Genomic DNA, 20,004 nt, shown 5'->3' with positions numbered 1-20,004 from the left:
TTTTCGAAAACAAATTAAGTGCCAGGGACTCAAATAATATTTTATGTTCCAATTAATTAGAATAGATGGTAATTACAAGTGCCAGCCATTAAATACAGCTGCATTATTTCTGAAGGAGTTTTGATTACATCATGATATTTAGTCTTCTATACAATCGCAGTGACTGACTGGCGTACTTTCGATTGATCTGAAGTGAAAGGAAAGTTGTCCTGTGTCTCGGCCCTCATTTCCATGTTGTAACCTCAGGCGACAGACAAAATAACCGAGACATTGAGCAATCGATCAATATCAAGGACCTAATGAGGAGTAAGTCCAGCTTTCGCCTTAAGGACAGCTTCGGTCTTCTTTGTAGAGGTATCATATAGTGTGCGGTGAGATATTGAGTCATTAATCAATGAGAAAAGTTAGTTATCTGAGGGACGGAGTGAATCTTGCACTTTTACGCTCTTGAACTTCCTTTAAAAGCTCACTGATATTTAGATCTGGTGATTGGAAGGCACGGCATTTGACTCGATCCCGGTGTTCACAAGACTGCGCTTGAGAATACATGGGTATTATCATCTTAGAATATGGGTTTGTGTTGTGAAAGCGGAGTTTGCACAACAGGGTGCACCTGGTCCTATAAAACTGCCTATATCTCTTAGGCGTTTTAAGAGCATGCACAGCAATCTTTGGATCATATAATCACTGTCGTGAGATGGTTGCTTGTATCATTACAGATCCCCCACCATGTTTTACAAGCTGTTGGTTGAAGCAACCGTAGAATTTCTCCAGATGTAGGAAAGCATGTAGAAAATAGCGTGGAAGATGATTCCTAATCATTTAACTTTTCTTGTCCTGATCTTAGACCCAAGACATTTCCAGACTTCAGACAGGACTACAGACACTGAAATCATTTCTAATGCAATGCATTTGTGCTACATATAACCACAAGTACACTGTAAGAAGAGAATATGATAAATAAGTTATCACAACATGTGTTTTTACATTGCTTTAACTCAGCAAAATATGTTAAGCAAGTTTCAACTTTTTTATAATCATAAGTTGTACACGATTCAAATAATTTTGAGCCAGTTTAATGTCATTTAAGTTGAAATGACTTAAAAGTCATACAAATGAGTTGATTGTGTTTAAAAATTTAAGACAACAACACTATTATTGGTGTTCCTCTTTGCAGATGTTGGTCATTTGCTGATGTAATTTATGAGACTGCTTTGGCATAATGATTTATTATTCTTATAATTATTTTTTCTGTTTGGCCTTTTTGAAGCCCTGATATGGTCCTGCTTTGAAAAGTCACAAACAACATGTAGTTGGAAACAAGTTTTTTTCAATTTGATTTATTGTAGAATCTTCTAAAACTTTTGCTTAAATAGTCCACTACGATTTATTTAAACATTAAACATTTAAACATTATTTAAACATTGACAGCCACCCCAAAACGTCATATACTGACGGGTCTTGACCATACGTCAACATATGACGAAAAGGGTACCCCTATAACGTCAATATGAGACGCAGACATAAGCGCACCAGCAGCGCCTCCTACCCTAACGCATACCTAAACCCAACCATACCCGAATCGTCACACATGGACGTTAAAGGGTACCCTTTTCGTCGTATGTTGCCGTATGGTCAAGACCCGTCAGTATGTGACGTTTTGGGGTGAGACTGTGTTACGATGAACGGCAGATGACATAACTGCCGTGTGCATGCATAATAAACATATCGTTATTGTGCGCTCATGTGGAATTTCCTACACCGATACATGCTATTTACACTGTAAATAGCAATAGATTCTATTTACACTGAGTGAAAATAGCATATTTTCTTAGCAATAGATGCTATTTACACTTAGTACAAATAGCAATAACTGTTTTTTACACTGTTTAAATAGCAATAGATTATATTTACACTAAGTGAAAATAGCAAATGGATTTTATTTACACTACAGTATGTAAAAAGTAATAGTAGTAAAACTATTTATACTTATAAACAGTATACTAACTGCACCTTAGTGTTGTTGCACATTACACAGTATACAATAATAACATACAGTGTAAATTATTATATTTATTAGAATTATTAAATGGATATTGGGATAATAAAGCCCTCCCTACACCTACCCCTAACCCTAAACACTTTAATATTAAACACACATGAGATGTTTATTTCCACTTTTCAAATATGTTCTTCATTATAAATGCCTTTCTTTATCTGATATGTGATGGGAAAAGGGAGTAGAGCGAGTTTCTCGGCAAAGGCGGATTCGAACACCGGTCTATTTGCGTCAGAACTTTTATCCAATAAAACATTTTCATCACTGTGTCTCGTTAAGTAATCATGTAATAATCCACAGTCAGAGGGACATTATTGCAAACAAAACTCTATTAAGATGATACAAGATCCCTCCGCTTAGTGTCGTGGTCCTGATCAGTGTTTATTTTACATTTAATTGTCAAATACTGTTAATTGCCCGGCATTTGCTGCCACATTTCTATGATTAACCATACACTTCAGCTTAAAAAAATAAAGCCTTTTTTTATACCTTTTTTTTTTATTTATTTTTATTCATTGTATACATCAAGTGCACAAAACAACACAAATCAAAGTGACGGGGGAATCCAGGCTCAAATGCGCAACCCGTTGTTTGCTCTTCATTTCAATTTTAATCATTTTGTTCAGAGCACAGTGCAAAAAAAAATGAAAATCATACAAATCCAGCCCAAACATCTATGATTGCATTGTGTATTCATAATGTTTACATGGGCAAATAAAGCATCAGCCTTCTATCAGCGAAGCCAGTATAGCATTATCTAGATATGATTGCTTCTGGTTTACCTGTCACCAAACAGATGAGCGTGAGATGAAACCGGGCTGTTTTTTATCAGGAAGCAAAGAGCCTGTCGGCAGGTTAAAGTGGCAATGGCAGATACTGTAACCCGTAAGTAGCCCTGTCAATGGCCCGCTCCGATGGACATGAGCATATTGATCTCTGACTTTCAGTTAAATGCTCCTTGAGGGGGTTCTCGTGATAGCAGCTCCTGTCTTTTCCCTCGCATCTCTCTCCGTTTCACATTGCATCCACAAATCAATGCGGCTCTGTAACACACCACAGGCCGTCTATAAAACTCAGCTGCAGATTTCCAGTGTAGAGACAGTGGCAGAACAGCGCTTCGTTTCTCCTCGCCTGAACTATTTGTGTCCTCGACCACTAAATCATATTGATTAAAGCTTGTCACGGATTTGAAATGAGGTCCTGTGGGGTCACTTGCGGCAGAAATGGCAGTTTATTGGATTACAGGCTTAATTTGATTTTGAGCGACGAGCGTGCATTATAATGGCATCCTCCCTGGAGAGCATCTTTACCTGACTCTTGAACCCTCCTACCACTTCAACCAAAAGGACAAAACACACACGTATAAATACTCTTGGCACTACATAAAACACATTTCCTGAAATGTGAAGCCTTTTGTTCCGCTTAGAGATAGGGCTTCATGTGTTTGCTTTTACACTGTTGTCTTTTAAAGAGGGCATATTATGCCATATTGACAAAGTCTTGATTTATTGGGCGGTCTACTGGAACAGATTTTCATGCTTGAATTTTCAAAATAACACCTTATTTTTCACATCTTTTACATCGCTGCAGCACCTCTCTTCCAGTAACGCTCTGTTTAGTTCCTGTCTCTATGAAGCCCCTCCTCCAAAAAAGCACAATGTGCTCTGAATGGTTGGCTGGACAAGTGTGTTCTGATTAGTCAACCACTCCGAGTGCATTTCGGAAATGTCACGCCCCTTTACCATAACGCGAATTTCCAACCCGATCTCACGGCAATTCGTACGAATTTTACGAGGTGGCTAATTCGTACCAATTCATACGACCTCACTCGTACGAATTTGTACGTTTTTTGCTAAATCGTACATATTTTACGATTTTCCAAAATCGTATGAATTCATACGAATGACCTACTCCTGACCCCGCCCCTAAACCCAACCGTCACGTGGGTTTAGACAAATCGTACAAATTCGTACGAGTGAGGTCGTACAAATTCGTACGAATTAGCCACCTTTTAATCACTCGTACAAATTCGTACGAATTGGTCGTGAGATAGCGTTGGAATTTCAACAAACTACTAGCGCAAGTCAACCAGGCCTTTTTTTTGTGTGACGTGTTCATTCCCCGAAAAAAAAACTCAGAACTGCAATCAATGTACATATTTTAGATGTTTTTAACTAACCTATGGATTATAAGTGTCCAATGCAAGGGTTAAATCCACTATATAAGTTTTTTTAACAGATTCATGATGTTACAAACTATAACGTACTGAAAAAAAAGCTTTGTAAGCGGCCCCTTCCCATCATGCACTATACAATCCGTCATTCTGCTGCAGATACAGTAGCTAGCGCAGGTGTCTAATGGCACGGTATAGATCCAGGTCTGCCAAAAAGGAAAATAAATAAAGAAAGAACAGGAGTAGAAGAAATCATTTGGAGAAGAGCAGCACAGCTTCAGTTTATTATTCCAGCCTAAAATCTCATTAAGTGTGACATTGAGGATTAGTTCAGAGGGAAAAAGAGTAGAGAGAGAAGTCTCCCACAAATAGCTGTGAGGAGCGACGCGCTGGCTTTTGTTTGCCATCATTAATTCTGCGCTGAAGTGGCTAAGAGGAAGGCCCCGAATCACTGATCAGAGGAGGCCCCCCGAATATGACAGCGGGACAGGTGCCCTCTCTTCCTCTCGCTCTCTACTTTTCCTCTCTGCGTCTTGCTGCGTCTGTGTTCTTCTCTCTCGCCTTCTCGGCTCTTAATTGGGGTGATTGGGCGGCGGGGCCATCTGCGATGCTGACAAAGGGAAGCCTGCTTTGATTTATGGAGCCTCAGGCCACATTAGTCTCAAGATTTCCACAGTAAATATCAGCGCTCAGCAGCGGAGTTGGCTCAATAAAATCTGCATTGCTCAGGAAGAGAACTGTGGGAATAGTATTAAGATGATGTTAGACTTTCACTGTTACATTTTGGGGTGCCATTTTTAAAAGAACAATGTGCTATGCTTTTGTAGCATTTTGCATATTGTGTATAATGTTAGAAAATGTTGGTTTATACACTCCTAAAAATGCTGGGTTGTTTTAACCCAAGTTTGGGTCAAATATGGACAAACCCAACCGTTGGGTTAAATTTTTATATAAATGTTTTAACCCAACGCTTGGGTTTGTCCATATTTTACACAAAATTTGGGGGGTTTTCTTAGTATTTTGGGGGTTTTTTTAGTTGGGTTTTTCACGATTAATCCTTAAAAGATTGCGATTTAGATTAAATCTGATTCATCCACACAATCGTATCCCTAAATGACAATGATTCAGCTGTCTATAAACATTTGACAAGTACGATCACAGTGAACATTCATAACTGCGTTGGTGCTGCCGCTGAGCCAGAGATATGTATATACTCTAAAAAATGCTGGTTGGGTCAAATATGGACAAACCCAGCCATTGGGTTAAATGTTTAAATTACATTTAACCCAACGTTTGGGTTTGTCCATATTTGGAGTGTAGGTATGCAGCTTTACAAACAGTCTTTTTAACCACACAATATCATTATTTCTGAGTTACAACAAATGTACTGGGATAAAAGTTTATAGTTCAGATACAAGAATACTTGTCTACAATAGCGATCTAAATAAGAGTAAAACTACTCTGGAAAGTAACTTGATGCTTCAAGTAAAGATTGTATCAATTACATCGTTACACCAGTAGGTGGAGACACGTGACTGTTAAAAAATTTATTTGTCATTGAATTATTAATTTAAGAGATTCAATCAGAAAACACTGATTCATTCAGTAATAAAACAACTAAAGCCTTTATGACTGAGTCATTGAATCATTCATTCAACCCGATTTCTTTTTAAATAATTCAAATTAATAAAACACTTTTTTTTTAAATAGACTGCAGCAATTATCATTTTGTCAGAACTTCTAGTAGCCTAAATTACGTTAATTTAGTTTATTCGGAATCATGGGAGAATCTGGATTTGTATTATCCAGAATCGTGCAGATCTAGTTCATAGACTGTAATATTTAATATAGTCTGTAATTTTACCGTACTATGTGCTCTTTCCGTTCGTTAGAACTAGAATGTTATGACAGCTGTATTTATGATAAAAAACAGGTGTGACTCACAGAGTCTCCAGTGTCGTATTCATCTGTCAAATGTTAATCAATGGAGTATTGAGTTTATGAGTCATGCAACAGCATCTGGTCCTAAAACCTGTTCTCCTCACACAGTTTCCCTAAAACACGTCTGTGAATCCTGAAAATTGACACCGCTCGCACAGAATGAATTCCACTGTGCTATTTTTCCATTGTTTTTCTATGCAATTCTGATGGGCGTGTTTGACAGGTGCTCTGCGCCATTAAACACAAAAAACACTTTATGGTGCTTTTTATGTTTACCAATGCAAATCCACACTAGATGAACAATATTGAGCATTACGCAGTGTCTCGCTTCTCTTTCGGGCATCTCGAGTGCAAGTGTTGTGTTTTTAAAGCTCCATATTAAGTTAAATGAAGTCCGTCTTTTGAAAACTTTTAGTTTTCTATTCCTCAGTGCAATGTCTTGCCTTTTAAAATGCAAAAATGCCTTCTCTGTGAATTAACACTGTGAGGCTTGTTCACACAGAACACATTTTACATTCCACTTTATACTGCTTTTTAATAGTTTAGCAATGTAAATCTATGCTAGACGAACTTAGTTGCATTTTTATAGTACCATGTCAAGATACAAACATGTCGTTTTCCATTCTTTAACACAAACGTCTCGCCTTGGCCTTTTAAATGCAAAAAAAACGTTCACACAGAACATGTTTTACATTCCACTTTATGGCGCTTTTAATAGATTACCAATGTAAATCTACACTAGATGAACATTATAGTAACATTGTGCAGTGTGTCTCTGCTCTCTCAGCGTCTCGAGCATGAGAGTTGCATTCTTGTAGCGCCATGTTCATTTACATGACGTTTAACTTTTAAAAATGTGTTATTTTCCATTCCTCATCGCAGCGTCTCACGTTTTTAAACGCAAGAACACATTTTGTGTAAATGGCCCCTATACAAGAACTGCTGAACGTTTTCTGCTGCTTCGTGAATGTGTGTTAGATGCGAGATTCTGTCATGCATTTGAATATTCTCATTTGGTTGTATTGTAATTCCATTCGTAAATGCAGAAAATGCATCTCATACTATTAGTTTCTGTACGTCTTTGTCAAATAGGTATTGCAACAGAAGTGTAACACAGTGTATCAGGGGAGTCCACGGTCATTGTTACAAACACACACTGGCTGCTATACACAACGAGCACGACAGCCTGCTTTAATGGTGCGTCTAACGGCCTTCTTATGACACCATTAGGCAGTTCTAGTGCATGGTCACAGTCTGATATTCCATGGCTGCTTAGCAGCTGTCCAACTCTTGCAGCAAGCGTGTCTCTGCCCCAGCGGCCCATCCTAAAGCACAGTGCTTAGTTATGTCGCTAATGGGCCCGTGCAAATGCCTCGCACTCCTACAAACCAAACGCGCGCAGCAGGCAGCAAGGAAGGGGGGTGTTAGAAGAGCCTGCGAGTGCTTTGTTAGCAGAAGTGGATTTAGTTGAAATCCATCTTCATTTTTGCCTTTCCTTTTCATTTCTCTCAGGACGGCCGCAGCGTGAAGCGCCTTGTTTAAGTGTCTAGGTTGTGGATGGCAGCGAATTGCTGAGGAGGAAGAAGATATGCACTGTTTTATCTCATCAGCCAGGCTGTAAATGTTGTTTGGGAGATTGTTAAAGTGAGGTACCGGAATGATCCGCTGAACAGTTTTATGGCATATTGTTTTGCACAGTGGAGGTTCTGGCCTCGACATAGCGGTTTTATTGATAAGGGCCGTGTTTTCTCTGGAACATTTACCTCAGGTGGACGTTATGATCCTTTGTTCATTCTTTTTGTAATTCTCCTTTCACTCTACGTTATTGTATTTCTGTAGCACAAATGTAAGTGGTGGAATGTGCAGTCAGGGTCACAGCTGAGGGCGTTCTTTCTCTACTCAGGGTTATATCTGCTTCTTCTGCTCATTCTCCTACTACTGACACTTTACAAAAGCTGGTATAACTGTGGCCATCATTGGCAGGCCTTTAGTCCACCTGATATTTTGTAAGTCAACTCTTATCAAAGAGATAGTATGACTCTGAAAGGAAGTTACTTCACACAGCACGTACTTACTCTCCATGATGTAGGTATAAGTGTGGAAATTTATCTTGGGTTATAACTAAAATTTAATTTAATTCGAAAAGTATGTTTAATAGAAATGTAGGCTATAATATTAATGTGCTTATACATATACACTATACACACACACACACACACACACACACACACACACACACACTAATTGAAATATAAGTAAATGTACTTATTAGAATTATATAGCTATAATAATTATTATTGTTATTTTAAACTTATTTATATAGGAAACATTTAACATTATTCATCATAACACTCACTGGAAACACATTCTTCTGTTTAATTTCTTCCTCAAATTAAAGGACACCCCCTGAAGCTGAGGCTGATTATGATTTTAAAAGGTTAATTTAAACGTTCTCCTTTAATGCGCCAGGTTTAAAAATGTGGACACCTGCAAAAACGCAGGGAAAAAAACACATTGTAATGTTTCGCTTACTAAAACAGCCCTGGCGATATAATCAATGTGTCTATAATATGCTAGCTAACACTGTAGTTGACTTATTGATGCATATTAATGCCTTTATTAGTGCAAATTAACATTCGCATGAAACACAAATGTGCGGCAATAACATAATTGCATTTTCAGAATTAGCCTGTATAATTATTCCATTTAATCTGCTATCATTAATTACAACCAAATGTACAGCTCTGGCTTATGTTAGGCAAGCAGGGTCTGCGTTTGTTAGGACTGCAGTGCAGTCATAGAGCATGTATTTCAAGGTTAAATACGGTCAGTGGCGTTAAACTGCTCACTAAATTGAAAAATATATAATATTTCTTTTTATAATTTGGCACACCATTATGTACACGACTGTTTATAATAAAAATAAATAAAAATATAAAAATAATAATCTAATATTATATTCTATTTATTATAGTTTTTTTTAGTATTGGTGCTTAAGTATTGCTGAATATTTGCACAATAAAACCCTCATGGAAATGTTACATCTTAAATCATAAATTCATCCCCTTTAAAACAGCACTACAATTCAGATGGACATATTTGTCTATTGTATCACATATTGTATTGTTTGTTTGTTTATGTGTCCCATAGCTTTTGTGTTTTTTAGATGCTGTGTCCAAAATAGCCATTCACTCAACCCACTAAGTGGTTGATTTTTCAAATGTAATTTCACACATCCCCGGGTGTAATGAACAGTATGTCCTGACTCCTGTATGGTTTGAATGAAAAATGTTTGCATTTGTTTGTAAAAGCCTTTTAATTTCTAGAATGTTTGATGTTGTTTGGCTTGCTGTTGGGATAAAGTAGCCAATATGATCCATTCTGTCTAACTTGAAGTTCTTAAAGCAGACAGACTCATTAAGACTCACACCAGGCTCAAATATTCATGTACGCACGCTGCTCTTGCTGACCTGATGCAGTGCAGTGCCTGGGGGAGTCCAGCTGTTTGTGCCTGGCTGGCCGGCTGTCAGTGGGTGAGGTGGGAAGGGCTTGGCCGTGACTCCCCCTCGAATGTGTTTACCAGATGCACTGTTGCCTCAGGTGAGCACTGCAGCTGGCTCTGTAAAGCTCCAGCAGTCGGGCTGGATCCAAGCCCATCATGGCAAGACAGACTGGACAGACCGAGCCTTCCATTCAGACTTCCGCTTTATGTGCAGGCTTTATGCCCCGGAGAACTGACTCCTGGCCAGTGTTTTGCTGTTTGTGCCGTCCACGTTTGAGCTTTTTAAGGTCGCCAAAGGTGTCAGACTAGCCATAGGCAAAGAGTTGGACACATAAGCCAACTTACAGACCTCTTACTTGTACCACCTGACTGCTGAACAGCTCCGAGTAGAACGTCACAGGTTGCCGTCTCTGAATTACGTTCACGACATGGCATGAATGCAGTATAAACTTGTGTTGTAGTTCAGGAGGAACTATAAAAAGCAGCTGCTGTTTGTTTGCGGCGCTCGGTGACTGTCTACAACTCTCCATAGCCTTATTGAATGCTCTGATTACGTATGATGTCTGTGTGAGCAGGGTGCGCGGTGGTATGGAAATACATACGATGACAGGCAGGTTGGACAGCCAATCATTGTATTCGGATTGAATGTAATGACTGGATGAACATTTTTTGGTCCTGAGACTTCCAAAAACAATATATGTAAAAAAAAAAAATATATATATATATATATATATATATATATATATATATAGACCACTTCTGTCATTGATTTGCTATCCGGATGTGAAGAGGGTTTCCACCAGAATAACAAAAAGTGTTCATAAAAAAATATTTAACTGGAAAAAAACATACTGAATGAGTGTCACAGAATAGTATACAGTAAAAATAAAGAATAAAAATGAGAAATAAATATAAAAGAGTAAGAAAATAAGTACAGAAAACTTATTATAAAACATAAAGAATTACATTTGAAAACCAATTAAGTAAATAATATATATTAAAAAAATTTTTTTATATATATATATATATATAATTTTTTTTTATTATTATTATTATTTTTTTTACCAGCTGACTGTATCCTCTCTGTATGTTCCATAGTTTATAATGCATTGGATAATGAATACATAAACATGAATACAAGTTTTTCCCCTCAAAATTTTGTTAAAACAATCTCTATAAAGATCCATTTATTAATGCAAGTGCCCTCCCAGTCGGTCAGGCCGCACTGAACTTCACACAAATAGCTCCTTGAAACTTGTTCAGCCTTGGAATGTTTGTATTGCCCCTTCAGCAATCAACCATTAATAAATAATAACTCTGTCTTTAATCATGCACCCAGAGTGCAAAACATATTACTCTCCTTTAGCGCAGGGCAAGGCCTCTTAGTCTTACTCCTCTTACGAGGAAGAGTAATGTTCCTTAATTTATTTGAAACACATCTGAACTCTCCTCCCAAGGTTCTTCATCACTAGTGTTGATGCTTGTGAGGTGAATGTATAGTTGTGTTTTTATTCATTAAAAAAAAAACTAACATTTTATGTTAGTACTGAGCATGAGCAGACCGCAATCAAGCAATTCCCAAGTTTTTAAGTTAAACTTATCTTAATTTGCATTTTGAACCACCCTTCAAGTCACATATTGATTACCTTTCAGATTCGCAACGTTAAATCCTTAAGTGAGCCACGTGGCCTCGCTCCCACTCAGCGCTGTGTTTAAAATGGACCTGCATCGTCCTCACGCTTCGCACGTGCTGTGAGGCAATTCTGTCCGAAGGGTCGGGCAGATTGGTAGCGAGAACTTATTTTCTAAATATCGATCCCAGGGGTAGCCCTCGAGATGCAAAAACCACCGCAAGACGGATCTGCTGTCAGGTCTTACAGTAGAGATCAGGCAATCAATGTCACGGCGCTCCGCCAGGCCCTGTATGGACCTAATTCCACTCATCTGCACTAAATGGAGAGAACCCAGTGGTTCATCAATCATCAATTCAAGGAGCACTGGCTGGTTAATAGTCTGCTCTTTACTCAAAGAATAGTCACCGGTATTATCAGGGAGGGCCGGCGGAGATGCCCTCCCCCACCGCACGATGTGACGAGTTTGATCGCTGTATTCTTTTTTCTCATTCGCTGCGCTCCGTTCTATTTCCCTGACGGCTCCTGTCAGCTAACAACGTTGCAAATTGAAGCTTGCGGGCTTGATCGATTATCCTTTTTCCCCCCTCATCCTAATCCATTTGATCTGTCTGTTGAGTAGGAGACTACATGATTGTGTGGGGGTGAGGGGGTCAATATCTCCCGAATCAAGAGTAATATCCACTTAATTCCTTTTTCCTGTCAAGCGGCACGGGATGAAATGCTCACTTGCTTTGCATTATACGTCTTCTGTAGCTCTTTAAGGTTAAGACGGCTCAATAATGTCCTCTCCATCTTGCTTTCTTAGGTTTCAACTGCCCATGGTTCTATCCCGGGGAAGTCGGAGCTGCTCAAATCAGGGACCCCCAAGTCGACACTAAAGCATATATGGACAGAAAGCAGTAAGGACTTGTCCATCAGTCGACTTCTATCACAGACTCTCCATGGGAAGGAAAACGCAACAGCCCTGGACCTGCACTATGACACTCCGGAGCCTTACTCAGAGCAGGACCTGTGGGACTGGCTGAGGAATACCACGGACCTGCAGGACTCTAGGCCTCGAGCCAAACGGCGGCCGATGGTCAAGACGGGCAAGTTCAAGAAAATGTTCGGCTGGGGAGATTTCCACTCTAACATCAAAACGGTCAAGCTCAACCTCTTGATCACAGGCAAGATCGTCGATCACGGCAACGGCACCTTCAGCGTCTACTTCCGCCATAACTCCACGGGCCAGGGCAATGTGTCCGTCAGCCTGGTCCCGCCCACCAAAATCGTCGAGTTTGACTTGACGGCCCAGCAGTCGGTCATCGACGCCAAGGATTCCAAGTCCTTCAACTGCCGCATCGAGTACGAGAAGGTGGAGAGGGGCTCCAAAAACACGCTCTGCAACTTCGACCCGTCCAAGACATGTTACCAGGAGCAGACGCAAAGCCATGTGTCCTGGCTCTGCTCGAAGCCCTTCAAAGTCATTTGCATTTACATCTCCTTCTACAGCACCGACTACAAGCTAGTGCAGAAAGTCTGCCCAGATTATAACTACCATAGTGATACTCCTTACTTCCCCTCTGGCTAAGGGTAGCTGCTGACATCACCTACATGAAGGACAACGAGAGGCAAAGGATGGAGCTCTCTCCCCATCCACAACAAATACATGTTCCCCTTACCGTCCATACCATGCTTTCATGGCCCGGATCTATTAAAACAACTTGACGAGAAGAATTTGGCTGTTTGCACTTTCATTTGAGTGCTTTTGTTTGACCAATTGGTATCCTTTAAGTTACTGCACTTATTATTATTAATTTATTGTTTATATATTTTAATGTTATTAGGATATTATTTGACCACTGGGGTGTTGCTTGTATGACCATGTAAACTCACGATTCTGTCCTGTAATGTTCCGTTTTATTTTAGAAATGTGTAAGTGTTTGGTTTCTCAGAATATTTGTTTAATTAGTTAATTTGTACAAGTACATATATGTTTCTTAGAACTGCCAAGAGGCCATGAGGGTGTAGATACAGTAGGACTTTTATTTTTAGATGGTAGTTCGCCTCAGAAGCGATGTCACTGGAGAATTATTCGTGACCAGAATCTCAATGTTCCCTCCACCTGCAAACTTTTGAACACCCCTGGAGTCCCTATACGTTCATGAGTAATTCCTCCCAGCCCAAAGGCCCAAAGATGGGGAGAATGGCTTTGTTCTGCTGGTTATGAACAGGCCTTAATTACAGGCATGTTTTCTACCTATTACAAAGAAGCTGTACTGTATAAATTGCGGATTGTTCAGCCCAAGCTGTCTCCTGTAGTTTAATAAGATCCAGGAATGGTTGGAGGGCTTGCTCATTGTCACTTATAATACACTGTAATGTAATGAATTCTATATCCTAGAGCCTAATTTGTATGACTGGTTTGTATTGTACATAGTTGATCCTGATGGAGCTGCTTCTGTATATGCCTTCATTCATTGTCTGTTAACCCAAAGCCCCCCCCCCCCCCCCCCCCTCTCTCTCTCTCTCTCTCTCTCTCTCTCTCTCTCTCTCTCTTTCAGAGCACCCCATTCCATATATGCTTGTTCTCGTGTACAGGGACTGTAAAACTGTCAAAAATATATATTAGAAGTACTTATCATCTGTATGATCATGTTTACTTTCAGGGGGAACAAGGGGATGGAGATGTACAAATGAATAAAATACTGAAAGTTTTATCAGGTGAAGTCTTTGTTATTGTGTGTTACTCAGAATGTTCTATGAAAATTATGTTTTTTTCTATATGCTTGCCTTAAAAGTTCCCCATTACTGAATGTACATACAATTTCATGAAAAACTAGTCCTGAAACTTGGTCAGAAGTAATATGCAGTTTAAGGGGTCATTTGACATATAACATTTTCCTTCATCTTTTGAAATTATTTTTTTTACTGTGAAAACAGTACGCTAATGAAATTTAAGTTATGACTGTGAAATAGTCAAGCTCAAAAGAAGAACTTTATACCCTTGTTGCTACATGGTTTGGTATAGTCTACTGAGAAAGGAGATCTTTCATTTGCAGATCTAATATGTGGCAGGAAGTGGAGATGGTGAGAGCTGCAGACCGATAGTGTGGGTTTCAGGAGCAGGGACTGCCACAAAACACTCCATTGCAGCAGTTAGGATCAGCGGTCCGCTGTAAAGTGATTAGGGCCTCCGGCGGGAACAATCCACTGAGTTTAGCTGGCTCACAACTTATCAGTAATTAAAGAGGGCGCAAGGTTTATGTCTTCATCGGCTGTCTACAGGGGTTTTACAGACAGGCTCATTTTGGAGCTGTCTGAAGTTTTGCTTAAATTTCCTCTTTCTAATTATCCTAAAAGATGAGGTTTTGCACTGTTAGGGTATCTATCTATCTATCTATCTATCTATCTATCTATCTATCTATCTATCTATCTATCTATCTATCTATCTATCTATCTATCTATCTATCTATCTATCTATCTATCTATCTATCTATCTATCTATCTGTCTGTCTATCTGTCTATTTGTCTGTCTGTCTGTCTGTCTGTCTACTCCTTCTTTCCTCCCTTTGCTGTATGTTGTTTAATATACAAAGTTAAGCATTAAAGCAGTATGTCCGGCCGGGACTGCCTGGGCTCTTCCTCCTGACCGCCAAGCAGTTCTCGCTCCCCCACCATCCGCAACTGCTCCCCGCTGCACTGCGGCCCGCACAGGCAACCACGAGCATCAGACCCGCGCACCAGACCTCGAGATCGCCCAAAATGTCCGGGACTCGGCTCCTTATTTCCATAGTCGCCATTCACTACGCCCTATATTATTACATTATTTAAAGGATTAGTTCACTTTTAAAATGAAAATTCTGTCATATACTCACCTTTAAGTTGTTTCAAACCTGTATGAATTTCTTTCCTCTGCTGAACACAAAGAAAGATATTTAGAAGAATGTCAGTAACCAAACAGTTTTTGGTTCCCATTGACTTCCATAGTAGGAAAAATATATACTATGGAAGTCAATGGGAACCAAAAACTGTCTGGTTACTGACATTCTTCTAAATATCTTCCTTTGTGTACAGGAGAGGAAAGAAATTCATACAGGTTTGAAACAACTTAAGGGTGAGTATACAGTATGATGACAGAATTTTCATTTTAAAAGTGAACTAACTAACGAGCCGCAACACAGCGAGGAACAGCCGTCGGTGATGGAGAAACAAGAGGCGGCCGGAGCAGCCGCTGCAGCAGAGGAGCGAGACCTGCCCGGCGGTCAGGAGGAAGAGCCCGGGCAGACTCGAGCTGGGACGGACTAACTCGTCACGGAGATTTACGATAAAACGGCGTCTTTTCAGTTTCAAGTCAACTAGGCTACATGTTGACTCGAAAAACTGAAAAGACCCAGTTTTATCGTAAATCTCCGTGACGAGTTGTATCATTTCTTCCGATACTGCCCTCTGTAACTGGTAGGCGTGGCTTGGGAGTGGCCTCATAGGGCAGCGAAGCAAGTGCATTCTGGGAGTTTTTGTCTTTCATCCACATGAGCCAAAAATACATATTCTGGCTTTTCTCAGTCTAGAAGGCACCAACTTCTAAAATAATTTCACATTTCTACTACATACATGACCCAATTTAAATACACATTCATCTTTCCAGCGGTGAAGTATTCCTTTAATCAACTTGTTTGGTCCATTGGTAGCTCCCCTCCTGCGCAGGAATGAGAAACAGAACGGCATTTCTCCCTCTGGTGGGTCAGAACACTTCGATCTCTATAACACAACCTGAGGCAGAATCATAATTAAGTGACAGAAAACCAAACGCAGTATTTATTCAATTATGACGCCCACAGCCGCACCCGCCCCTTCCTTTGGCTGAGCCCGTTTCCGCCGCATGAGGGGCCTGACTATCATGTGCATTTAACTCCGATGTTGCTCAATACAGATTAAACGCTAAACACCTTCATGATAAATAGCTTTAATTCCTCCAGATCAGATTTAGTAGCTTTCTTTCCCTGCTTAGCACTTCACAGCCATCCCAGGGGGGACAAAGCGTGCCTTAAAGTCAAGGAAATTCCCAACAATGGGTTTTGGTCTCCTGCCCAACATTAAGCCATCCCAGCCAATCCCATCCCACTCCCGAGCTCTGCTTTTGCCTCTGCAGAATTTCTGTTTTAATCAGAAGCGGAATGGAAAAGGACCCTGTGTGCCTCTGGGATATTTTTCCATTAACCATTCTGACACATGACTGACTGTGGGGGATTATTGGTTTTTGAAGAACTATTAACAGCTGTACATTTGCATTTTAATACAGTTCTCCTCCACTACTAATGCAATTTTGGTTCGTAGCTTTGTTGCCGCCTTGTTCCTAGAGCAATTCAGGCTAACAGCAAAAAGGCCCTCCGGCTTTAATCATTTTAATTGCCATGAAAAATTTGTTTTCATTAATCACTCCTGAATCTCCGCTACTGTGAGAGCGAGCGCACCATTACTGCTCCTCCTTAAAAGTGTTACTCATCATTTCCTGAAAGTTTGCTATACAGCGGTGGGCACATTTCCACCACAGACTTCTGGCTGGAGGGGGGCATTTCAGGACAGCGCTGGAATTTTTTGTTTATTAAATATTCGGAAAGAACATGAAATATGGGCTATTAGGATAGAAGAATGTCCTACATAAAAAATGCAGTCTTTTTTTCTACTAGATAAAACATTTTTTTGAGTGTCCACACTCCTAATGACGAATCAAAAGACATTTTGTAGCTGAAAACACATTCACGGTTCTCTACCAAAATGCTTCCCTTGCTTTCATTGTAGCACTGCGGGTCATCCATGTGAACTTTTTGTGCATTTACAGCTTATTCAGATGTAACATTTCCTTTGATTTTTGCGCAAGAAGGTGAGGGAGCGGCCCGGGCTGGGTCTGTAGAGAGATGGTAACCTTTGCTAAAGCACCTCCATTACCATTTCTGCATGCTGTCTGGATTCATCTCCCTCTCCAGCAGCCAGAAGGTTAGCACGCCACATTAGGCATTATGCATGAAGGTGTCATTTGAGACACAATACAACATTTTCAAACACCACTGATATTTCCAGCTTTGTTTCAGTCACCTTCTGCTTCATGGACATTGTACTACAGCTATAAAAAGTGATCATTAATTACCAGACAATGTCACAGAACCATGTGAACCAGACCAGGGTTTGTGGAATCTTATTGGATGTTTCAATTTTTAAACATTTCACCTGCACAAATTTCATTTTGCTATTAGAACATGCCCTACATTTCAGAAAACTTCTTCCCCAAACAAAAAAAATGGTTATTTATTAAAAATTAAAAATTTGTTGTTCTTCACTTCATGATACTTTATGACGTATTAGAGATAAATGTCTATGTCAACATCCAGGCCTACAATACACATCATCTACTGGGCACTTAGTTCCAGAAAGACATATTAAAATAGTTTTAATGGAATGAGATGATACAATTTTGGAGGTCAGAACCCAGCAGCAACATAGTGTCGGCCCAGTTCCGGCCCACATCTGGTATGGACTTCTCATTTGTGATTGTGAATAAAACTTCAACACAGAATCAGTTGCTATTTTTTTTATTCACTACTCTTATGATTTTAGCTAGGCCTACTTTTATATTTGATATTTACAGTAAATGTGCAAATTATGGACTATTATTGTAGGCGCTAAATAAATTAAACATTTTAATTGTTATGGTAAGCTTGTAGAATAGGACTAAAACATTTCATTGTGAATATAGCTACTATAGATTTTCCACATCACCACTGTTAAATTACATTCTCATTCACGTGTATTATGTGGTCAAGGGAAAGCTTTTTTTTTTTTTGGGTAACATTTTAGACGTTTTTTCTTTCTTTAAAATTATGGTGCATTTTATCAACTAAAATGCATCGTTTTGGGGGGAAAGGGTGAGGATTTTTTTCTGATAATGAACTAAATATGAGTTCACTTTAAGATTTAATAAAGTCGCGTGCCCTATAAGGCACTCCATATATGGGCAACCGCACTCTGAAAGCGTGCCAGAAGCTGAACAGTTTTACTAGTTTTGAGAGCGTGACGTGTTCAAACAGCACGCGACAGATCCAAAAATAAGAAAGATGAAAGTGCAAGACGGTCAAGCTTTTCATCGCTGGATGGAGAAGAGATCTTCAAATAAACAGGTATCGATTTTTTGCCAATCAAGTGGAGTTTTAATAATCATAATTATGAGCTTCAAGAACATGAATGACCAAGCGAAGTAGTATTTACAAATGGGAAACTCGGAATTCTAGATAGATGATACCAGTTGCCAATCAAGTTGTGACTTTGAAAGGGACATGTCGACTTGCAACATCACAGAAAAAGAGTGGCGCAGACATGACGTCACTTTGTAGGCCAACGCAAACGAGTTAGCATTTTAGCAGTTCCGGTTCCGTCCTGAAGTCAATGGGGGTTTTTTTATGGGTTTTTGGTTAAATGGCTAACATAAGGTATGTGGTGATGAACACAAGCTCAAGAAGACACTTTAATGTTTTATTCCACAACATACATCAGTATTATTACCCCACTTGTGATTTATTTTTTTAGAAGCTGTTACAACATGTCTTGAAAAAGGCTAAATTACTTTAGTAAGTGGCTAAATTGGACTGCATGCGATGTCGGGACATCATCACGCCTAACAGGATAGATCAGTCCGTTTTTACAGCATCATTATGCTTATAATTGGGCTCTTATAAACTATTCTAACTCAAACTTTCTGGGAATTGTATTTTTTTATTTTTTATAAAAACTGAAAGAGTTGTCAGAAGCTAAGTGATGATAATGTTGAAGTCTCGGTATCATGGTGTAGTTCGTTTATAGCCTACCTTTAGCTTTTTACTTCTGGTGACTGCATTTAGGCTACAAAAATCATAAAAGTTGTGTTCATCTATAAAAATGATCTTGATAGACAAAATGTGTAAGCATCAAACTTCTGTTGATGTTTTTTTTTTTTTTTTTGGCGATACTTCAAAACCCTATGTAAAAATATTAACCTATTGGGTTTTTGTTGAGGGAACCAGTGTGATGCTAACTCCCGGTTGGCCTACAAAGTGACATCATACAGTACCTGCGGTGCAGGTATACGACGCCTGAACCCGAAGGTCTAATTCGCCACTGGTTCCTTCAAATACAAAGTAACTTGTTAGGAGGACTTCAATGCACCGTAATAGTCTAGTGGAAGTTTGGTCAAGTCACTTAAAGCAACTTTAGTGATTGACCAGGAAAAGTTAGTCAAAGCTTTTAAGAAACTCAGACATTTTTTGTGTCTAAATTTTTACCAGTCTACACACATCAACAACTTACTGTGAAAACAAATCCTTACTGAGGGGAGAAATTCAGCACTTGAAAAGTGCATGAACATTGTTTTCACGGATTGCTGATCCCTTATGCAGAAATGAACAATGCCTGTTTTCCACATGGCTGCATTTGTCTTTTTCTCAGCTCGTTCTCTGGATTAGAGTTAATGAAGGGGTCCATAGGGGAAAAGACCACTTCACTCTAAACCACAGTCTGAGCGAAAAAGGGAATATTGGAGATTTCACATTTTTGAGCTCTATCTTTATTAAACAAAGTTAATTTGAACCGAGTAGCACATCTTTGAAGATAAATCAGGTAATATAATAAAACATATCATGTACAGTAAATTACCTTTAGTACATTCATTTAGGTCCACACAATAGAA

General features: G+C 39.4%; 1 protein-coding gene across 1 annotated transcript in view; it reads left to right on the top strand.

The window, feature by feature from the left end:
• nxph1 (neurexophilin 1) overlaps positions 1-14,009 on the top strand; it is a 28,815-nt gene extending 14,806 nt beyond the window's left edge. The window contains exon 2 of the mRNA XM_079591287.1: positions 12,115-14,009. Coding sequence (XP_079447413.1) covers positions 12,115-12,879 — 765 coding nt within the window. The 3' untranslated portion in view covers positions 12,880-14,009. The remainder of the gene's footprint in view (positions 1-12,114) is intronic.
• Positions 14,010-20,004: the final 5,995 nt, after the last annotated feature.

This window comes from Phoxinus phoxinus, assembly GCF_949152265.1.
Source record: "Phoxinus phoxinus genome assembly, chromosome: 19".
NCBI lineage: Eukaryota > Metazoa > Chordata > Actinopteri > Cypriniformes > Leuciscidae > Phoxinus > Phoxinus phoxinus.
The sequence above is the reverse complement of the archived record's forward strand: the minus strand, read 5'-3'. Positions and strand labels throughout refer to the sequence as shown.